This window comes from Notothenia rossii (assembly GCF_949606895.1).
Source record: "Notothenia rossii genome assembly, chromosome: 1".
Taxonomy (NCBI): Eukaryota; Metazoa; Chordata; class Actinopteri; order Perciformes; family Nototheniidae; genus Notothenia; species Notothenia rossii.
Window position 1 is genome coordinate 41,275,485 of NC_136912.1, and position 22,022 is coordinate 41,297,506.

At 42.6% G+C, this 22,022-nt stretch overlaps 2 protein-coding genes across 3 annotated transcripts in view; both read right to left on the bottom strand.

The window, feature by feature from the left end:
- Window positions 1-2,048: 2,048 nt before the first annotated feature.
- Window positions 2,049-4,017, bottom strand: LOC307033413 (uncharacterized protein). The gene is made up of 3 exons (XM_079671879.1): window positions 3,877-4,017; window positions 3,527-3,710; window positions 2,049-3,162 (listed from the first exon to the last, which is right to left on the bottom strand). Exons 1-3 carry the CDS (start codon window positions 3,883-3,885, stop codon window positions 3,029-3,031), a joined length of 327 nt encoding a protein of 108 aa, XP_079528005.1. The 5' UTR covers window positions 3,886-4,017; the 3' UTR covers window positions 2,049-3,028.
- A 5,239-nt stretch (window positions 4,018-9,256) lies between these two features.
- LOC307033384 (uncharacterized protein) overlaps window positions 9,257-22,022 on the bottom strand; it is a 226,357-nt gene continuing 213,591 nt past the window's right edge. The window contains exons 1-17 of one of the 2 annotated variants that reach the window (XM_079671830.1): window positions 15,588-15,606; window positions 14,472-14,867; window positions 14,161-14,281; window positions 13,706-13,780; window positions 13,017-13,406; window positions 12,694-12,790; window positions 12,239-12,471; window positions 11,938-12,112; window positions 11,680-11,773; window positions 11,475-11,584; window positions 11,078-11,203; window positions 10,850-10,964; window positions 10,674-10,736; window positions 10,321-10,375; window positions 10,004-10,095; window positions 9,646-9,763; window positions 9,257-9,499 (exon numbers count right to left, since the gene is read on the bottom strand). In XM_079671830.1, coding sequence (XP_079527956.1) covers window positions 9,270-9,499; window positions 9,646-9,763; window positions 10,004-10,095; window positions 10,321-10,375; window positions 10,674-10,736; window positions 10,850-10,964; window positions 11,078-11,203; window positions 11,475-11,584; window positions 11,680-11,773; window positions 11,938-12,041 — 1,107 coding nt within the window. In that variant the 5' untranslated portion in view covers window positions 12,042-12,112; window positions 12,239-12,471; window positions 12,694-12,790; ... (3 more) ...; window positions 14,472-14,867; window positions 15,588-15,606 and the 3' untranslated portion in view covers window positions 9,257-9,269. Of the gene's footprint in view, window positions 9,500-9,645; window positions 9,764-10,003; window positions 10,096-10,320; window positions 10,376-10,673; window positions 10,737-10,849; window positions 10,965-11,077; window positions 11,204-11,474; window positions 11,585-11,679; window positions 11,774-11,937; window positions 12,113-12,238; window positions 12,472-12,693; window positions 12,791-13,016; window positions 13,407-13,705; window positions 13,781-14,160; window positions 14,282-14,471; window positions 14,868-15,587; window positions 15,607-22,022 lie in introns of those variants that run through there. The other variant, XM_079671831.1, reaches the window with a different exon arrangement.

Genomic DNA, 22,022 nt, shown 5'->3' on the forward strand with positions numbered 1-22,022 from the left:
TGAAATACAAAGAAGCAGCACACAAGGGGTCCTTGAGATGATAGTACATTATTGAAAACATTAATAACATAATGCTTAATGCACAAAACATCAAGAAATAAGTAGCCAATGCTTCAATCCTTTGAGAATACTCTGTAGTCTATTTTAATTTAATAATAAATTACATTTATAAAGCGCTTTTCCTGTTGCTCAAAGCGCGTATAAGCAAGTAAAACAAAATAACAACAAAAGTAGAAAGTGCTAAGCTAGGTGGAATAAAGGCAAGGGGTTAGTTGATTAGGAGTTGAAGGCAAGAGTGAAAAGGTGAGTTTTGAGGGAATGTGTGTAATCGGATCTATGGGAGTCCGGCTGTTTCCGCACGGACATTTTAGTTAGCCGGACTCGCTGTTTCCTGTGAAATCCGGAAAAGTTTTTTAAAAATAAAAGAATACTTTATTCCGAGTTTGCTTGCTTTTCTCTTTGGAGGTCATGACGTAACGGCATTATAATACACGGTTCGGCTGTATTAAATATTACACATCTGCCGTAGTTCTGTATTTATAGAGCCCTGATGAGAAGGCTTCTAGACAAACATGAAGAACTGCCCCCAAAACTGAAAACGTGACCTGAATCATAAATATGTCAGCAATTAAACAACATCTTAGAATTATTTTCACACAATACGTCTCCTTTCAGTATCAACACTAATTCGGCTGACTTTTATATTTGATCCAATTGGTAGATAGGCGATATTTACACCATAACGGTGCACAGCTGATAGAAAGCAAGCCTAGTGGTTGAAGCACGTTATTGAATTTTAATATTTTTATTATTAGATATTAATAAGAGAGACAGACAGACAAACTAATAAGTGAGAATGTGTTGGTTTGTTCCAATCAGAGGAACATTTAGCAAATATGGCAGTAGCCATCGATCATCATAAGATAAGATACTTTATTGATCCCAAGTTGGACATTTTTTCGTTACAGCAGCATGTGTAACATTTGTAAATATGCAGTGGTGTTTATTTGTAAATCATTTAGTATAATCACACAAATTCTGTGTTTTATATTTAATCATTCTGTGTTCTTTATTTATTGAATGTTCAATACCTGACAGTATAATACATATGTATAATATCAGTTAAAATAAGTGCTTAAACATAGCCTACAGTAGTTAACATTGCAGGAAAGCAATATATCAATACTTTGTCAGGCTTAGATATTAATAGGAGACACAGACAGACAAACTAATGGTCTAAAGGCCTCTTTTGAAGAAGAAAAAAGCTATCTGCTATACTACTATCATATATCAAAAGATTCAAAGGAACAGTTCAGCGCCCCACAACTTCATTGCAAACAGTTACAACCTTGACTTTACATCAGAAAGAACAAACATTAAAGAAGTGACTAACTGCATCAATTAGGGTTAAACTTGTATTCAGCTAAAACATATACATCGCTGCAGTTATTATCCAGTGGAAAGCCCTTACCTACTGGCCTAGTTAAATCAAAGTGGTTACTTTTTTTACTTTGTTGTGGCAGACAAAGCTATGACCCGTCCGAGTCCAGTTTTGGATAGTCTGCCGTGGTTCCATCCCATTTCAAAGTGCTGCGTAACCCTCAGCGCATTCCAACATCCAATCACAGCTTGAGGACTAATCACGGGGGTTGTCAAACATAGCGGAGAGAATACTTACTTCCGGGTGTAAAATTCTCTAAAGCAACTTCTATGAGCTGCTCCGACCCTCGGTCCTGACGGACTCCAAATGTCCGACATTATACAATCAAACAAATAAATAAACACAAGGATAATTGTGTCTTATTGTTGAGTAAATAACACTGTGTGGTTTAGAAAATAATACAAAATTAGAAGTACGAGTTGGGAGTGAGAATGTATTGGTATTTACCCTGCATTATGCACATATTACTAATAAAGGATTATGTTATTGTATGAACTCTATTTACAATGTATTCACATTAATAGTTCATAATCAACGAATGACAAAATGCAATGACAAGAAAACGACCATTGTATAGCACTTGTTTGAGTAATAAGAGGCAGTTAAATATAAAGGCAAGGCAATTTATTGTCATACACATCAGCAAGTCAAAGCGCTTTAAATAAACGGAAGTACAAAATATAAACACATTTTCACATTACTATGAACTCAGTCGGGCGAAACAAGTGCATAGTTTCATATCGTTCTCATATATAGTGTTTTATAATGTTACATTACATTGCATTTAGCTGACGCTTTTATCCAAAGCGACTTACAATAAGTGCATTCGACAAGGAAGATACAAACTTGAAGAAAACAGAATCATATAAGTACATCAGGTTTCATAGAACCAAACATTTCAAGTGCTACTCAACTGGCTTTAGATAAGCCAGTCCTTTGTTAGTATATAAGTGCTTTGTTAGTACTTTGTTAGTAGTTCTTTGTTAGTAATTCTTTGTTAGTAATTCTTTGTTAATAATTCTATCGCTCGAAGTGGAGTCTAAAGAGATGAGTTTTCAGTCTACGCCGGAAGATGTGTAAGCTTTCTGCTGTCCTGATTTCAATGGGGAGCTCATTCCACCATTTTGGAGCCAGGATAGCAAACCCACGTGTTTTTGCTGATGGGAACTTGGGTCCCCCTCGCAGTGCGGGTGCAGCGAGCTGTTGTGTACGGTTTAACCATGTCCTGGATGTAGGAAGGGCCAGATCCATTCACAGCATGGTACGCAAGTAAGTGGATTCTAGCAGTTACTGGAAGCCAGTGAAGGGAACGGAGGAGCGGCGTGGTGTGGGAATGTTTTGGAAGGTTGAAGACCAGACGAGCCGCTGCATTCTGTCTTTATTTTTGTATGGCTTTTAGTGTGCTTTAAATGTGTTTTGCCATTATTATGGCGTGCGCCAGCGTGTGGACGTGACACGTCGCTTTTGAAAGAGCTCTCCAGTGCCTCTGTGTTGCTTGGCAGAAACCTTTACAGGTCTTCTTTCTCAGACTCAGGGCTAGTGTAGTCATTGTGATCCGACTCCTCAATGTCCTGCTGTAATTGAAGATCATGGCATTCCATAGCGGCTACACCGCTGTACGCATGTACAGCCTGTTTGTGTTGGTTTTTTGAGGAAGTGCCACCTCCGACTGAGGACACTCTTGAGCCCATGTGCAGCATCCTCTGTCAGGTCACCGAAATCTGTAGAGGAATAATCACACAGAAAAAGGGCTGAATGTAAACAAACCATGACAATTGCAAATCTCTTTGCATTGTACAATGCTGCATATGTAAAAACACTACAAAATAGGTAAATCTATCTTAAACTGAAGGATGTTACTATATATTGGGTGCCAAATGGGACATGTTGATTAATGTTTATATAGTGCTTAACAATTAGTCAATAGACAGAAAATAATCGATTATGATCTTGATAATGAATAGTTTCAGTAATTTACTATTTCACTTCGGCCTGACACCGTGACAGATGTGTTCTACTTATGTAAGACATGCAATGTTTTGAAGAGTGGACGAAAATATTCAAATGTTAAGATCTCAGACATACTGCTGGTTTTGATGCCCTCCAAAGTCTGTCCTCTGAGTGCTTCCACTTCTTGCACTTCCTTCAGAAGGAACATGATGTGCTGCGACATCTCTTTCACCAGGATGCTCTGCTCCTCCTCCAAACGTCTGACCAGCATTACCTGGTCAAAGACAGACCTCTTCAACCTGAAGGTGTTGCCTTTAGGCTGAGGCAAGGAATGGAGTAGTGGACAAGGAATATTTATTCATAAATGATATTATTACAGAATGATTTTCATTTCTGAGACACAAATCTTTGTAGCGATAGCATTGGTTCTTTCATATTTTGGTATAGACTAAAAAAACAACAAGCCAAACTAGCAATTATCCTACCATTTGCATGCCTCTCCCATGGTAAGATGTAGCCCTTTGTCAGACTGCAAGCCAACTCCTCGTCGATCTGTTCTTCCTGCACTCCGGTGTTGTATTGCTGTGGTGGCTGTCCATTTCCAGCCGCCTCCTTGGGGATGTTTTCCCTTTGCCTGTTGTGTGGGCGTGGTGGCTGTCACTCTGGCTCCCGGCTCACCTGCTGCAATCAGCTGTTCACCCTCACACCTGATTCTCATCAGCCATCTACAACGGCATATCAGCCTGTCGGCGCCAGATCGTTGTTAAACTACAGTGGTAAACCTCCAGGCTACTCAGCATTATCAGCTACCTTATTTCTGGATGTTCTGACGCTAACGTGTTTTCTTCCTGTGCTCCAGGATCATTCTCTGACCGCCGTGTTGTCGTCACCAGCCTCCACTTCCTCGCCACTCCTGCCGGATTATCCTTCCCGCACCTTTTGTTCACTAATAAACCCTTTTTGAACACTCTGCCGTGTCCTGCGTTTGGGTCCTCTCAGATATCGTAACAGAACGATCTGGCCAGCATGGACCCAGCGGACACAGGCCACCAGTCCAAGACTGCGGACGAACTCAGCCAAGCCCTGGCCAGTCAAGGCGCTCTCGTGGGGCATCACGCTGTGGTTCTCCGTGAGGTAGTGGAGACTCTCCGGAACCTCTCCGCTAACGTGCAAAGGATCGGCACGCAAGTAGAACTGCTCACCACACAGTATTCTCCTCCGCAGCCCGCTGCACAGCTGGCAGCCCCTCCTCCCGCTCCTGCCGCACCTCTCTATCAGCTACGAGAGGCCGTCATTCCCACACCGGAGCGATACGCTGGAAATTTGGGGATTTGTAGAGCCTTTTTGTTCCAGTGTACGTTAGTTTTTGAGCAGCAGCCCAGTACTTATCATACAGATGGGGCTAGGGTAGCATACGTAATGAGTCTGTTGAAGGGGAGTGCTTTAGATTGGGCTACAGCTGTTAGGGAGAGCCAGCCACACATTTGCTTATCATTTGATACTTTCATTTCCGAAATGTAAAAAGTTTTTGATCACCCGGTACGAGGGAGGGACGCTTCCAGGCGCCTTCTTTCTCTCCGGCAAGGCTCCCGTAGTGTAGCCGAATTTTCAGTTGAGTTTAGAACAGTTGCTGCAGACTCAGGCTGGAATAACGAGTCATTGCAGGATATTTTTCTTCAGGGGCTGAACGAAGCAATTAAAGACGAGCTAGCTGCTAGGGATGATCCAGTTAGCTTGGATAATTTAATTGCCACAGCTATCAAGATTGATAATCGCCTCAGAGAGAGACGTAGGGATAGGAATAGCCGTCACCCCAATCCCAGCTACTCCTCACCTGATCCCCAAATTGGGACTGCCACTGCCCCAATCTCCAGATCCTTCCCGATTCCTTACACGGCCTCACCCCCAGAAGACGAGCCCATGCAAGTGGGAAGGGCCCGCCTCTCACCATCTGAGCGTGCTAGAAGGATCCAGGCTGGGGAATGTGTTTATTGCAGCCAAACCAGCCATCTCGTTTCCTCCTGTCCTAATCTGCCAAAGGGGTCAGGCTCGTCAGTAGGTGTGGGGATTCTGGCGAGCCCTTCCTCCTCTCTCAACCCCCGACCCAGAACGCAGCTAGAAGCCGTGCTTTGCTGCAACCAACAGTTCCTACCTCTGCTCGCTTTAGTGGACTCGGGGGCGGACGAGAATTTTTTGGACATTAATATTGCAGTTCAGGCAGGAATTCCCTCCGAAGTGTTAGATTCACCTCTTAATGCTAATGCTCTTAATGGTAAATTCCTGGCCCAAGTCACTCACCGCACCTTGCCAGTAAACCTCATTCTGTCTGGAAACCATCGTGAGGTTATTCAGTTTCACCTAATTTCCTCACCTCATGCCCCCAGTGTTGGGCCATCCCTGGTTAAGAACACACAACCCCCAGATTAATTGGGTAACTGGCAAAATCCTTAGTTGGAGTTGTTTTTGTCTATCCTCATGCCTGCAGTCTGCCCTACCGCCTGCAGAGACCGCCACTCCACCACCCAAGATCGAGCCGCCTGACATGTCATCTGTCCCCACTGAATATCATGACCTGGGAGAAGTGTTCAGTAAACAGCGAGCTCTTTCTCTTCCCCCTCATCGACCCTACGACTGTCCCATTGACCTTCTTCCCGGGGCCCCTCTGCCTTCCTCCCGTCTGTTCAACCTGTCTCGCCCTGAGAGGAAATCCATGGAGAGTTACATCCATGACTCCCTGGCTGCCGGTGTCATCCGCCCATCCTCCTCCCCGGTCGGAGCTGGTTTTTTCTTCGTGTCCAAGAAGGACCGCTCACTGCGGCCCTGCATTGATTACAGGGGTCTTAATACCATCACTGTAAAAAACAGATATCCATTACCCCTCATCAACTCTGCCTTTGAACCCCTCCAGGAAGCCACAATTTTTTCCAAACTGGATCTCCGCAATGCCTACCACCTCGTCAGAATCCGAGAAGGGGACGAGTGGAAGACGGCCTTTAACACACCACTCTGTCACTTCGAGTATCTGGTAATGCCTTTTGGACTGATGAATGCCCCAGCAGTTTTCCAGTCGATGGTTAACGATGTGCTCCGTGACCTCCTCAACCGATCAGTTTTCGTCTACTTGGATGACATCGTTATATTCTCTCGTAACCAGGAGGAACACATTATCCATGTCAGGCAGGTGCTGCAGAGACTCCTGGAAAACAGACTCTTTGTGAAGGCGGAGAAATGCGCATTCCATGTCAACACAGTCTCATTCCTGGGCTACATCGTTGAGGGAGGAAAGATTAGGGCCGACCCTGAGAAGATCCAAGCAGTGGCAGGGTGGCCAAAACCAACCTCAGTGAAACAGCTTCAACAGTTTCTTGGTTTCGCCAATTTCTATCGGCGCTTCATCAGAGACTACAGCAGAGTGGCGGGCCCTTTAACCAGACTCACTTCCCCTACAACTGGCTTTTCCTGGACCCCAGAGTGCGATGCAGCCTTCTCGGAGCTAAAGAGACTCTTCACCACTGCCCCTGTGCTCATCCACCCTGATTCCTCTCGCCAGTTCGTTGTGGAGGTTGATGCCTCCAACACCGGGGTAGGCGCAGTTCTTTCCCAGCGCTCGGAAAGAGACCAAAAATTACACCCTTGTGCATTTTTCTCCCGCCGCCTCACTCCAGCTGAGAAAAACTATGACGTGGGTAACAGAGAGCTGCTGGCTGTCACACTTGCCCTAGAGGAGTGGAGACACTGGCTGGAGGGAGCTGAGCTCCCTTTTATTGTATGGACAGACCACAAAAACTTGGCTTACATCCAAACTGCCAAGCGCCTTAACTCCCGTCAGGCTCGATGGGCTCTGTATTTCGGTCGCTTCTCATTCACCCTTACCTACCGCCCAGGGTCACGGAACCTCAAGCCGGACGCTCTCTCTCGCCAGTTTGCTTCCGAAGAACCAGCTGCCGGTCCAGACACCATCCTGCCTGCCTCCTGCGTGGTAGCGGCTGTTACTTGGGAGATTGAGTCACTTGTGAAGGAGGCTCAGCGGGCGCAGCCTAACCCAGGTAACTGCCCAGCTAATAATCTCTTTGTGCCTATCTCTGTCCGCTCCAAGGTCCTGCAGTGGGCACACGCCTCCCGTCTCTCGTGTCATCCTGGTGTCCATCGCACACTGTTTATCCTCAGACAGCGGTTCTGGTGGCCTTCCATGGCTCAAGACACCAGGGTCTTTGTTGCTGCCTGTACAGTATGTGCCCGCGCCAAGTCCTCCCACCAACCTCCCTCTGGTCTGCTTCGCCCGCTGCCAGTACCTAGTCGCCCTTGGTCGCATGTGGCCTTGGATTTTGTTACTGGACTTCCACTCTCACAAGGTAATACCATCATCCTAACTATTGTGGACAGATTTTCCAAGATGGTACACTTTGTTGCTCTCCCCAAGCTTCCCACAGCCCGAGAGACTGCAGATCTTCTGGTCAACCACGTTGTTCGACTACATGGAATCCCCACCGACATCGTTTCTGACCGGGGTCCCCAGTTCATTTCCCACGTTTGGAAAGTCTTCTGTCGGGCTCTGGGAGCATCGGTGAGCCTGTCGTCGGGTTATCATCCTCAAACAAACGGGCAAACGGAACGGGCCAACCAGGACCTGGGAGCGGCTCTCCGCTGTGTGGCTTTCAGGAACCCCTCTTCATGGTGCCCACATCTGCCATGGATCGAATATGCCCACAACTCCCTGTCAAATGCAGCCACAGGTATTTCACCTTTTCATTGTGCCATGGGTTTTCAACCACCCCTGTTTCCAGCACAGGAAGAGGAAGTTGCTGTTCCTTCCATTCAGACCCACCTTCGACGCTGTCGTAAGGTGTGGAAGGACACCCGAGCCGCCCTGCTCCGTTCCGCTGCCCGCAACCGCCTCATCGCAGACCGTCACAGGACCCCGGCCCCCAACTACTTACCAGGTCAGAGTGTTTGGCTTTCCTCCAAAGACCTCCCACTCAAGACAGAGTCTAAAAAACTCACGCCACGTTATGTCGGCCCCTTCATCATCGACTCTGTTGTTAACCCATCTGCAGTCAAGCTCAAGCTTCCCCCACACATGAAGGTTCACCCTACTTTTCATGTTTCTCTGCTAAAACCTGTTGCCAGCAGCCCCTTGTCTCCTCCAGTGACTCTTCCCCCACCCCCCCGCATCATCGATGGTCACCCAACCTACACCGTCAGGCGATTGTTGGACGTTCGTCGCCGTGGAAGGGGATTCCAATATCTCGTGGATTGGGAGGGCTATGGCCTGGAGGAGAGGTCTTGGGTTCCCCGGCGAAACATCGACGACGCGTCCCTGGTACGGGACTTCCACCGGGATAACCCTGGTAGACCTGGTAGACCAGGTAGGCCGCCTGGAGGCGTCCCTTAAGGGGGGGGTACTGTGGTGGCTGTCCATTTCCAGCCGCCTCCTTGGGGATGTTTTCCCTTTGCCTGTTGTGTGGGCGTGGTGGCTGTCACTCTGGCTCCCGGCTCACCTGCTGCAATCAGCTGTTCACTCTCACACCTGATTCTCATCAGCCATCTACAACGGCATATCAGCAGAGGCTCCAAAACCTGTCGGCGCCAGATCGTTGTTAAACCACAGTGGTAAACCTCCAGGCTACTCAGCATTATCAGCTACCTTATTTCTGGATGTTCTGACGCTAACGTGTTTTTCTTCCTGTGCTCCAGGATCATTCTCTGACCGCCGTGTTGTCGTCACCAGCCTCCACTTCCTCGCCACTCCTGCCGGATTATCCTTCCCGCACCTTTTGTTCACTAATAAACCCTTTTTGGACACGTGTCCTGCGTTTAGGTCCTCTCAGATATCGTAACAATTGCACAACTTTTTCGCGAAGCTTCTTCTTCAGCTCTCTCATTCTCTTCCTCTTCCTTTGCCTTGCCTGGTTGCTGTCTGCAAAGTGAAACAAAACTGTGTCATGGTGCCAGAATGTTTTTGTTGTTTTTGAAAGGTAATTTCAATAACTACGTTTGACAACAAGCCATGCTGAGGATACAGATCTTGCTTCCTGCGCAAAAGAGTGACGGTGATGTTCTCAATATCCACCCTCAGTCCTTCAGTACACCCTGGGGCGTAGACTCTCTCTAAATAGTTGCAAAAAAACAATTGGAGAAGAGATACAATCAGTGACAGTCTCAGTTTCAACATACAGTATGGCCAACTTATATTGTGTGTCTAAACTTACAGTAATTAACAGATGTATATATGGAAAACCTGTGGTATGTCTTACCTGTGACTGCCCATTGCCTGACATCATACACCCACTGCTGTATGGTCTCCTGATCAAGGTTGTGCTCCTTTTTGAAGTCGCTCAAGCTGGCAGCTTCCACCTTTGCCCTCTCTGTGATCTTTACAAAAAAAAGAAAATGTCAGACCAAAAGCGCCCTGCAACACCATAATGCAAAGAACACCAGTTTTCAGTACAAGACCTTCAGAAGAACAGTTGAAACATTCCATGACACCATCTGACTTGCAAGAGGAAGTGTGGATAAGGGAGAACATAATGTATATAGCTATGAGGTTACATTGCAGACATCCTTCATAAATATGTAATGTCAGATGAGAAGACAATTGTAATTTGCCCTTACTTTGACATATCTGTGGGCTAAAACTTGATGAAGGTTGTCCCTCTTCCTTCTGTTCCAACCCATGGCCTGTTTAGTGAGCATGTTCACTCTTCCTAAAAAAGACAAAAAATATATCCACAAACAAAAAAGTAAGTATTCACATCAAAAAGGCAATTCTGAGTGAGAAACCTGATAGACATGACTAAACCCAATCGTTGAAAGGTTGTTGAACTGGTCCTTACAGTAAAGTAATACACCAATAACGTTTTTAAGGAGGAAACTCTCTGTAAAATACTTATCAGGGCTGCCTTATCACAGTGTGTAGTGTTAATACCAACCTGCTTTTGTCATGTATTTTGTGACCAGAGCTGCCCTGGAGAGAAAGCTGTTCACCTATAATGAATGTTACAATTAATGTTCGGTCACCATTACATAACAATATCACCTACACATCATAGATCTTGAACTGGATGGTTTAAGAGAAAACTTGTGTACTGACTTCCTACAATATGCATGCATTTAGTGTTGCTGAACAAATGAGCTGCCTATCTTTCATTTGAACTCAGACATAAAGGATATGCTTTAAACTAATCAACAGGCTTGTCACTGAGATGACACATACATATTTGTACTGCTTTCTATTAAGACTTCTTGTATCCATACAGTTACAATAATGCCATTATTAACATACCTGCTCTACTTCCTCTCCCACTATGTTTCCTGCTCCGTCCTGACTTCTGCCACCCCATCTCACCTGCAACACAGCGCAAGTAGTGTTATGTAGCATTTCTTTAGAAGTGTTTGATATCCAATAAGGCATGCCATGCACAACATTTGAAAGTCCTTTGCATTAAAGATGTTATGTACCTCGCATTTTGCTGTATGGACTTTAGCATGCATCACGCTAAGAAATGGCCTCATTTCTGTCAACGGCAGAAGCTCTGGTAATCCCTCTGCTATTTTGTTAAGGTATGGCCAGTACCTAAGAAGCAGGAGCAGCATTTTGTGACAATATCAATATCATCTAAAATGACTGCTGAGGCATAGGCCATTTTAAACATTGTTTTGGATGTGCAATATGACAGTGAGGATTACCTGCATGTTACATCCATACAGAAGAAGTCAAAATGTGCCTTCTTGGACATCTCTTTTTGGAGAAACATTGGGTAAGCGTATATTTCTCCACGGAAGTGGTTCAGTCCTCGAAAGAGAAACCCATGTCTGATTAATCAGAAGAAAATCTAGTTGTTAATAATAAACTGACACAGCAAGGCCTGGCTTAAGCACTCATCTCTGTCATCTAGGTGGCTATAACAACAAATATCACTTGGATGCTACAAATGATGGATCAATTCCGCTTCAACATCAAAAGTGTTTAATGCTTCCAATTCTTACAAAGACTTAGACTTTGATTGCTATTAAAACTGAAATAATGAGACCAGACTCAAAACCAAACACATATACACACACAGACACACTTACAAATACATACCTGCAAACTGCCACTTGAATGCCCTCCTCGTCTATCTGGGCACCAGACTTTTTTGACATCTTTCTGCCAGCTGTGAATTTGGCAGTACCACAGACGGCACTGTCATTTCCCTATAAAGTCAGTTTATTACACACAAGTTTTGACATATATAAAAAAGAACACCACAGCTGTAACTGCAACTATCATAATAAGAAAAAAAACTTACACTTTTCATGTTGCCTCTGACAAGGTCAACAAATGTTGCGATTTCCTCGTCCTTGGCCAGGAACAAGCCCTCATAAATTGGCGACTCCTCAGTCCTGTCCATGATAAGTTAACATACAAGTCAATAATAAAAATCACAAAGCACTACATTACTATGATTTGTTTTAATGTCTGTTATGGCTACTCAAAGACAACCCCAAGGGCTACTATTTGTATTAGCGGTGTGTTCTTTATCATTTTCATTAATACCTATACCTACCCTTTTGACTTGGAAAAGCGGTAATGCTTGCGGTTTCCATCACAGCAGACAGCCAACATGTCTGGAGAACATGCTGGACAAACAAAGTGATAGACCTGGCACATATCCTCTTGTTTGTACTGACAGAAGCAAAACTTGAAGAAGCTTAGCTGAAATGTATCAGCATACTACCTGTCTGTATATTGATTTAAAAAAAGTGGATTAGTAATTGTTTTGAAAGCAATGCCAACAATTAATGATATGGTATACAGTAATATGATATTGTTTTTTGTATGTTTCCGTGTGATTCAGGCAGATTTACCTGTCCAGCTTGAACAGATCTGTGCTCCAACATTTTCAGAAATGCCTGCCTGGACATGGCTGGTGCTGTCACCTTCATGTGCTCGAATGAGGTGAACACATCATATTTGTAAAGCGTCTGGCAGCTGGTGCTAGCTGGCCAGTACCGATACAAAAGCAGGTCTTTAACGTCAGGAGTCCATTCTGCAGAGCAGGATGGACAGGATTTCCGGGGCAAGCAGACATTGTATCGTCCTGTGAACAAATGGACAAAGTAAAGGTATTTCGGTAATAAAACTGTGAGTTTGCCTTAACATATTGTATTTAATACATAGATGTGCATATATGATGTATTAGCTATTTGACATGGCATTTGGGTGTTGTCTGAAAATGACCAGGTGATAAAAATATTTGCGTTGCACAAAGTGGTAAAACTCTGCTACTTGTACAAAAAGAAGGGCTTTCAGAACAACATACCGTTGATGGTGACCACAGAAATATGCTTCCAAGGAGTAACTGACGTCATCAGACCAATCACAGATTGACCTTGGAGTAGGAACAGGCAGTTGACATACTGCAATATAGAAAATAAGTTAGGAAGGGTGTATTTACAGTTTTTCCTTAATTCTTCAGATTATCAAGATATTCAATAACATTTTGCATAATTTCCACATATCTTGCAGCCCTAGTCAAAACCAATCTTACTTTTTTCAATCAGCTATGTACACTTCCCATTCACACTTAATTTTGGGAACTACACTATAATGGGACATTGTAATGTAATGTTGATCTTTACATACTTTGTTCACAAAACTGAGGCTGGCCATTTTCATCCACCACCACAGCACTTGTAGGGGGAATGGGCTCCAGAAATCCATTGAACACAGCCTCTCTGTCATGGAAGATATTCCTCTTGTGTGCCTCCATGTCACAGGTTACACAGAGGAACTCCATGTCCAGTGGAACACAGTCCAGGCACCTAATAGCCGCTTCTTCTGCACAGCATCTGTGGCACTTCTGAATGGCTATTCTCTCAGCTGACAGTTTTGCATTAAAAAGCATTGGCCTAGCCGTTTTCATTCTCACATCTGTGAGAAGCTGCCTTTGTGCCCAGGCAGAAACCGTTCCGTCTGTTGCCTCCAGAACCTGGACTGCAGTTAGGGTGTCTCTTAACTCTTGGAGATGTGTTTCTAAAAAATAAAACAGCTGTTAAGACACCCTAAAACTGGTATGATGGATATTAAGGTAGTATACTGAACCACTTTTGAGTTGGAAAAATATATGCGGACTAATAATAGCAACATGCTATGAATCATTATATGCATCCAAAGCAATATTAGCAAGTGATACTTATACCAAATATGCATTCACTTGTCATGAAACAGTCAACACTCAATACTTTATTATGATGAACTAGATGAGTATAAAAATGGAAAAATTGGGAAAAACTGTAGTGCCAGTCAACTTCTGTTATAATCAATATACTCACCAAGACTACCGAACTCTTGATGTTCTAGCTGAAGGCCTTCCTCGTGCACAGGATCGTCTCTTCTGGCTTGTGAAGCTGCAGAGACAGTCATTTTTGCTTAACCCTTCAATCAATCTAAAATTACACCAATTAACTGTAATATGAAAATGCTCTGTAAGGACTGCAGGTAATGAAACTAAGAACATATTACCACAGCATCACAATGACAATTTACATTTGGCATACTTTTATCCAAATCGAGGTACACATGTTCAAAAATACAACACAAGCAAGGATTATCACTCACAGGCTCTTAAAATATCTTGATTTAATTTGAAAATGTTTTAAACATTGCAACAGATTTGTCAAGAGGTATCTTTACATTACATAATTTCTTACTGTGTACACCAAAATAACTTTGTTATGAATTATCTTTATTCTTAGATTTAGAAATCATGACATAGTAAAGAACAAACCTGATGCGGAGCGTTGAGTTTCCCGTTGTCTCTCACGTCTGCGTGTGACCACTGGATTAGAAAGGGGTCTCTTCCTGCTTTTTCTTTTCTTTTTTGGAGGGATGGCAGGGGTTTCAGTAGCCTATATTTTTTCAGAGGTTGAGATCAACAGCAAAGTTGTAATACAACATAAGACAGCAGCACTTATATTTGAGCAATTATTTAACGGTTGCATAAAAAGGTCTAACTGTCCCTTAACATTACATCAATAAAAAGCAATAGCAATGATTATATTACAGACTTGGGTATTTGCTTATCATGAAAAGCCTCACCCTGGCCTCATGGACAAGAGCCTCGCTAATCAATGGTGCCATGTGCATCCTGGCCTCATTGGGATCCTCAAAGATCCTCACTTCACAGTTGAGGGACATGGCATACAAAGAGAGAGTGAGTGATTAAAAGAGAAAGTGAGAGAGAGGTATTGAAAAAGAGAAGGTGAGAGAGTGATTGAAAGAGAAAGTGAGAGAGTGATAGAAAGAGAGACAGTGAGAGAGAGAGTGGCTCTTAAAAGTGCCGTTGGTTTTATATGTGTGTGTGTGTGTGTGTGTGTGTGTGTGTGTGTGTGTGTGTGTGTGTGTGTGTGTGTGTGTGTGTGTTTGTGTGTGTGTGTGTGTGTGTGTGTGTGTGTGTGGATATGTGTGTGTTGGTGATATAGAGTTGTAAAGAAGCTGTAAAACAGGAAAAATAAAAACATGATTAGGATTATTTAGAATAACAGTAACATCTGTGCATTACTCTATTACACAATAATAATTTAGTATAATAATTATACTGTGCATATTGTCATATTATGAGGGACATGGCATACAAACAATACAGACACAATATACAAAATATACACAAAATGAAGAGAGTGCAATAATAATTAATCTGTGCATTACTCTATAATAATTTAGTATCATTTATATATCTTATATCTTCTACTATATATTTTAATTCTACAATGTAACAATCCCAATGTCCCCACTGGCCAGTCAAATCCTCTGGAAAAACTCAAGGTCCACATTTTTGTTCCACTCCATCGCCGATTCCACTATTACAACCCTGTGTTGAAAGCTGTCTTTACAACACATGGGCAAATACAAGCATTTAAACATATTTTTCTAGCAGGCAGCTCCACTATCCAACTGTGCCGGGGACAGCTAATGTCATTTAGCTGTATAAACTATAAATGCTATCCAGCTACAAACTTTGAACGGAAAGCCGGAGGCTAGCTGAACGTGGCCGTTAGCTTGCGCGTAGCCTATTGTAAAAGCTAAACACACTACAAAACTCAACATAATATCCAGGAATGAAACGCTATAGAGATTGTGCTACAGTGGAATAAATAAAAGCAATATCATTTCGTGTTTTAAAGAAATAAACTCCACTTGATTTTAGATACTTACTATAGTCCGTTGTGAGATGAAATGAATGAAAGTGACGTGATCGTGGGCAACGTCACGTGGCTACGTTACTGCCGTCAAGCGCGACATAACGTTGCCGTGGTAACGACGGCATCTTCTTCTGGTTTATCGTTGTTATAAAAAAAAAAGATTATTATTACTATTAATGATCAAATATGAATGTAATTGTCTTTTAAATAACGTAAACTAAAGGGAACAATCTATTTGACACAGCTGAATTTGACACAGGCCTTCCTGTATCAAATCTATTCTTCCTGTGTCATCTATCTATTTGACACAGGCCTTCCTTAAAAAATAACTAATTTAATAAAAATGCACCTTTTTTTGAGAACAAACATTGGTAAATAATGCACCATTCTGACGAAAAATAAAAATGATTGTGAATACAAATAAAATGAAAGAAGCCTCCCGTGAGTTACTAAAAGCTATAAAGTCGATTTTTAAAACGTTTTATAGAATAAAAAGCTCACTGCAGGACGTTTAGAAATGCGTGTGTGCACCACGACAAAGGAGCCTCATTCACTTTACATTGGGATTGTTTGCGTGGTGCCGACACGCAAATATATAAGATTCCGTGACTCCACCACGCAATGCAGTGTTAAGGAGTCGTGGAGGAGTCACGCATTCTGGTGAGATAATGATCAAATATGAATGTAATTGTCTTTTAAATAACGTAAACTAAAGGAAACAATCTATTTGCCACAGCTGAAGCTCTGGCCTTCCTTAAAAAAGAACTAATTTAATAAAAATGCACCTTTTTTGAGAACAAACATTGGTAAATAATGCAACATAACGAAAAATAAAAATTATTATGAATACAAATAAAATAAAAGAAGCCTCCCGTGAGTTACTACAAGCTATAAAGTCGATTTTTAAAACGTTTAATAGAATAAAAAGCTCACTGCAGAATGTTTAGAAATGCGTGTGTGCACCACGACAAAGGAGCCTCATTCACTTTACATTGGGGTTGTTTGCGTGGTGCAGACACGCAAATATATAAGATTCCGTGACTCCACCACGCAATGCGTTGTTAAGGAGTCGTGGAGGAGTCACGGATTCTGGTGAGATAAGGTTGTTAATAACGGTTACCTTTTTTCACACTACATGACAAAAAAGAGGGAAAGCTGTCAAATTCTAAGGCAGCAAGATTTGAATGGGGTTTCACACATCCTCCTACAAACAATGAACAGAACTTAAAACAGAACACCAGATGGAATTCATCTGATTCAGTTGTGGCAGGTGTAAAAGTCACTTCCATCTGTGCAGTCCTTGCGTGCCCAGGCTTTACAGGACCAACACTGCAGCCAGATCTCCTTGGACCTGGAGTAGCTCTCAAGGCACACAATGCAGTATTGAGCTTCATCTTCATCAGATGAGTCCTGAATCTTCTGCTTCTTGTTGGGTTTTTTTGTTGTTGCAGAAATTAATGTTTCTCTTCGCTTTAGACTTGTTTGCGTTAGACTTGTTTTTCCCAGCCTCGAGTTGATTTTTATAGGAGTGTCTGTGAGGACAGTGGTTTCTCTTCTTTTTCTCCCCTTTGTGGTCTGCTTCCTTGGTTCAGCTTTTGGATGTGGACGGATGGTCGGATGGTGTTACAACCGTCCCAGGACCACCAGTCATGTTTTCACCCCCTGTGAACTTGCCTGATTGCTAGCTTGACCCATATTTAGCTAGTTACATTTTTAGCTTACAAAACAGTGATTCTAATAATACTAGTTTGGATTCCTAGACATTTGACCTCAAGACAGTATCCAAAAAATACATCATATCATTTTTTACCTCAGAAACACACTTTTGCTGATATCTTTCGCGAGAGATTTAAACATGGCTCCTTTTTTTCACAGCGATCTTTCGATCTAACTGAGCATGTGCAGAGTGAGTGTCATCACTATAGCTTGTTTGTGATTGGAGATATTGAAGGCGTTACAACTGTCCAGTGTTACAACTGTCCCTGGTCTCCCTACATACATAGCCTTCAAGGCTGCACATACAGTAAGTCAAAAGGCATGTGTGATAATAAATGTATTATTTTCTAATTAATTTAGGTCTTAATATATTGTTTCCATTTATGAATTAGTATTGAATTAAATATTCGGAGAATAGCTTTGATTTATTGTGATCAATCAGCTGTTATATAAGGAAGGGGTGGGACTGAGCCTCAGCGGAAATTGACGGTAATTGAATCGGTACAGTCTCTGACCTCACGTTACATTGATCATTTTAGTTTATGTGTTTGTTTAATTTGATGGAAGAAGTAAATAAATCCGCCAGAGGAAGGCAAAGAAATCTGCGCCTAGTTTTATTTGGACTATTTTTAACGTGTGAGTCAAGAAGTGGAGTGTTAATGTGACACAGTTTTTAATATCCTACAAAAATGAGCCACGACAGTATGGTTGCATTTTCAGTATCCTCTAGTGCAGCAGTTCCTAACCTTTTTCAACTCAGGGCCCACTTAAGAATAAAAAAAAATGTCGCGGCCCACTTTCAACCATAAACAATACGGAGGCTAAATAAAGTTCTGATCGGTCGATTTAGAACCTGTGACACGTTGTTAATCCAGTAGAACAGACCGCTGTCAGGGACTGTAACGACCGTTGCTAAGGAGGATCAAGAAAGAAAGGAAAAGAGGTTAAAATAAAAAATAAATCTTAATAATGAAAATGTTTCCACACAAATCATAATGTTTTGAAAATTATTTGGTGGCAAATATTGAATTTATTACACCCTTTAATATTTTATTTGGGCTTTTAGATCAGGGGTGGGGAACCTTTTTCCTCTCAAAGGCCATTTCAATTTTTCCTCCGATGGCTGTACAAATTATTGAACTCAACGTCTGCTTAAAAAAACTAAAATCACAGCCCATTCATTTTGCCTTTCTTTCATGCTGTGCAAAGAAAAAGTAACCTCTTAATCCAGATATTTTACCATGACTCGCGTATGCATGCACGTGCACGGTTTTGGCATGACTACCAAAACAGAAAGATATGGAAACAAGATGTGTGCAAATGTATTTAGTTTCATATCCATGTGAACATGATTTAAGTGTGGGGTGGACCTAGGGGGGTCTGGGGGCATGCTCTCCCCCCGAGTTGAAGTTAAAAGCATCAATCTGGTGCACTTTGAGAGAAATATTGGATACATCTCTCAACACCCATATGAAACAGAACTGTAAGCAGATTTTATTTTTCTTTATGAATATTTTATAAAACACTCCCCTTTTAAACTGTATTCTTGTTTATTAATAACAATTTTATTTTACTCTCATATAGTAATTTATACCTGTTTACTTTATTATCTTATTTTTTTATAACTATAATGATCATATAAAGATGTGCCTTTACATAGCCGTGGGAACTTGTTTCAAATGGGGGGTGCTGTGGGGATGACACCAGGGCTGGTTTATGTATATTTTAAAATCTCTCCAGTTGTAAACGATATTTTTGGTTTACTGTCCTATAGTATACATTGCAATGATTTCAAACCTGTTTTTATTTATCCTAATAATTATAAAGGTGTGCCTTGGAAATATTTGTTTACATAAATTGTGATCAAAACGTTTGAGACCCACTGAGATAACTTCGACTAAAGTGAACTATCTAAGCCCTAAGAGTCCTTTACCTCACTGAGCCTCTCAGTCTGACAGGAGAGGACTCTCCCTCCACATTATTGTAGAAACAGCTTCTTTTATCCGTTAGCGCAGCAGAAGCTAACAACAATCCCCGCCGGTACCGCGGTATCCCCTCTCTCTATCTCTCTCACTTTGGCTGTGAGCTGCGGGCGCCTGCTAAGCCAACATCCCCCACTTTCATCACTTACAGCGCCCATCGTACAGGGCAAATGGAAAATGTAACCGGGGTGAAAAGGTTGTTATCTTTACTTAATTATGAATGTTGTTACATCAAGGCTGAAAATTCGTTTTTTTAAAATTATATCTTGTGGAAGTGCAGATCCCCTGTCCTCCACCAGGGGGTGCTGCAGCACCCTCAGCACCCCTACTTCCCACGGCCCTGTGCCTTTACCTCACTGGTTGGAGAAAAAGCTTCTTATATTCGTTAGCATAGCTAGCTAACCAGATGCTAATAACAACAAAGTCATACATGCCAACCTTTCCAAATCCAAAAGAGGTAGGTTTGCGCGTGGCAAATGTGCATGCCCAAATGAGCTAATCAGAAGAAATGGAACCCCAGTAATTACATGTATAAACCATGTATTTAACATATATTGCATCATTTTATGCATTTTTCAGAAAAAAGTGGTAGTTTGCTAAACAGTGACATCAACGAAATGTTTGGTCTGTAAAATGTCCAAAAGTAAGAGAATGGGAGATAAATATCCCAAAGTCTCCACATTTTATTATATTTTGTGTGCTTCTGGTCCTCTTTCAGTTGAGACAGTGTATGAAGGATGTGTAAGGATGTAGGAAAGCCAGAACTCTTGTGTGAACCATAGGTGTGAACATTGGATAAAGCCAGGTTCATATTCTTGTTTCATGTTGTTGACATAATAGTCAATGGTTTGCACAGAGCGATATATCTTTGTGTTGCGCCATAAATCAGAAAATACTGCATTAAAAAAGTCATTTCCTGCATTGATATAAATAATGTATAAGCTTTCAGATTGCTGTAGTTCACTAAATAGAGACATTAACGACATGTTAGGTGTTGAAAATGTCCGAAAAAGTGAAAGAATGGGAGATACATATCCCAAAATCTCAAAATGTTATTATATTTTGTGTGTGTTTGTGGTCCTCTTTCAGTTGAGACACTGTAGGATGCATCCGGAAAAGACCGAACACTGGATGTCTTTCAGTCACTGTTACGTTCCCTTCTGAGCTAGGGGAATCAAAGGGAAGCAACACAACCAGAATGGGATTGGTAAAAGTTATAAGCTGTTTTAATGCACAACAGGTGAACAAAATGGCAGGCAAGCAGCCTGAAACAAACAAAAGAGCCAAAAACACCGGTTTAAATAACAAACAATAGAGGCCACCCCCCTCCCTCTGTACCTGTTTACAGGAAATCAAATCCTGGTTCACCTCAAATTTCCTAAAACTCAACAGTGATAAAACTGAGGTAGTCCTCATTGGTTCAAAACTCACACTCACCAAGCAACCCAGTTTTACTCTCACCATCGACAACTCCCCGGTTTCCCCCTCCCCTCAGGTCAAGAGTCTGGGTGTCGTCCTCGACAGCACCCTCTCCTTCCACACCCATATCAACAACACCATCCGGTCTGCCTATTTTCATCTCAGAAACATCAACCGCCTCCGCCCCTCACTCACTCCCCACAGTGCCGCTATCCTGGTCCACTCTCTCGTCACCTCCCGCTTGGACTATTGCAATTCCCTTCTCTATGGTCTCCCCCACAAACACCTACACAAACTCCAACTGGTCCAAAACGCTGCTGCCCGTATCATCACCAGAACCCCTGTCATCAGTCACATCACCCCTGTACTACACCAACTCCACTGGCTTCCCATTAAACACCGCATTGACTACAAGATCCTCTTTCATACTTTCAAAGCCATTCATAACCTCGCCCCCCCATACCTGTCTGACCTTGTCCATGTCAACATTCCCACCCGGTCTCTTAGGTCTGCCTCCTCCATCACTCTCAAAGTTTTCCCAGCCCGTCTCTCCACCATGGGGTCAAGAGCCTTCAGCCGCTCTGCCCCTCACCTCTGGAACTCCCTCCCCCCTGATATTAGAAACATGGACACTATCACCACTTTCCAAACTCACCTCAAAACCCACCTGTTCAGGCAAGCGTATGGCTGACCTATGCTGCAAGCTGTATGTTTTTAGTAGTTATGTTTTTAAACTGTGTTTTGCTTTTAACTATGTTTGTAAAAATTGTTTTTAACCTTGTTGTACGGCGACCTTGAGTGCCTTGAAAGGCGCCTTATAAAATAAATGCATTATTATTATTATTACAAAGGCGCAAGTTTAAATGGGCAACCAAACTAAGGGAGGACTCTAAGAAGTGAGTCTAAACGCATACTGGGAAAATAAATACTAATATAAAGAACGAAACAAAACGTCACTTTAAAAGTGGTACATCTAACCAAAGAATCTATACAAAACACAGCTAAACTAAAGGCAACAGTCACACAATAGTAACCACTCTAAACACAGACCACACAAGTTAACCACAGAACAAAGAGCAAGTAGCGAGAGGTGTCTGTTCACTCAACAGAGCCTCCAGAATGATGATTGTCCCCAAGCTTTGTAGTAATCTCCAGCAGGTGTGCGCCGGCTGTGCGCTGCGATTGGAGTGCGTCGGGCCCGGTGTGATCCAATCGCAATCTTCAGGGGCGGACCAGGAGATGGCAGCCAATGCCGGGAGGGCAACCGTACAGCTCATTTACATAGAACACACACAGCTGAAAACACTCAGACGACCAGGAAGGCAGCAGCC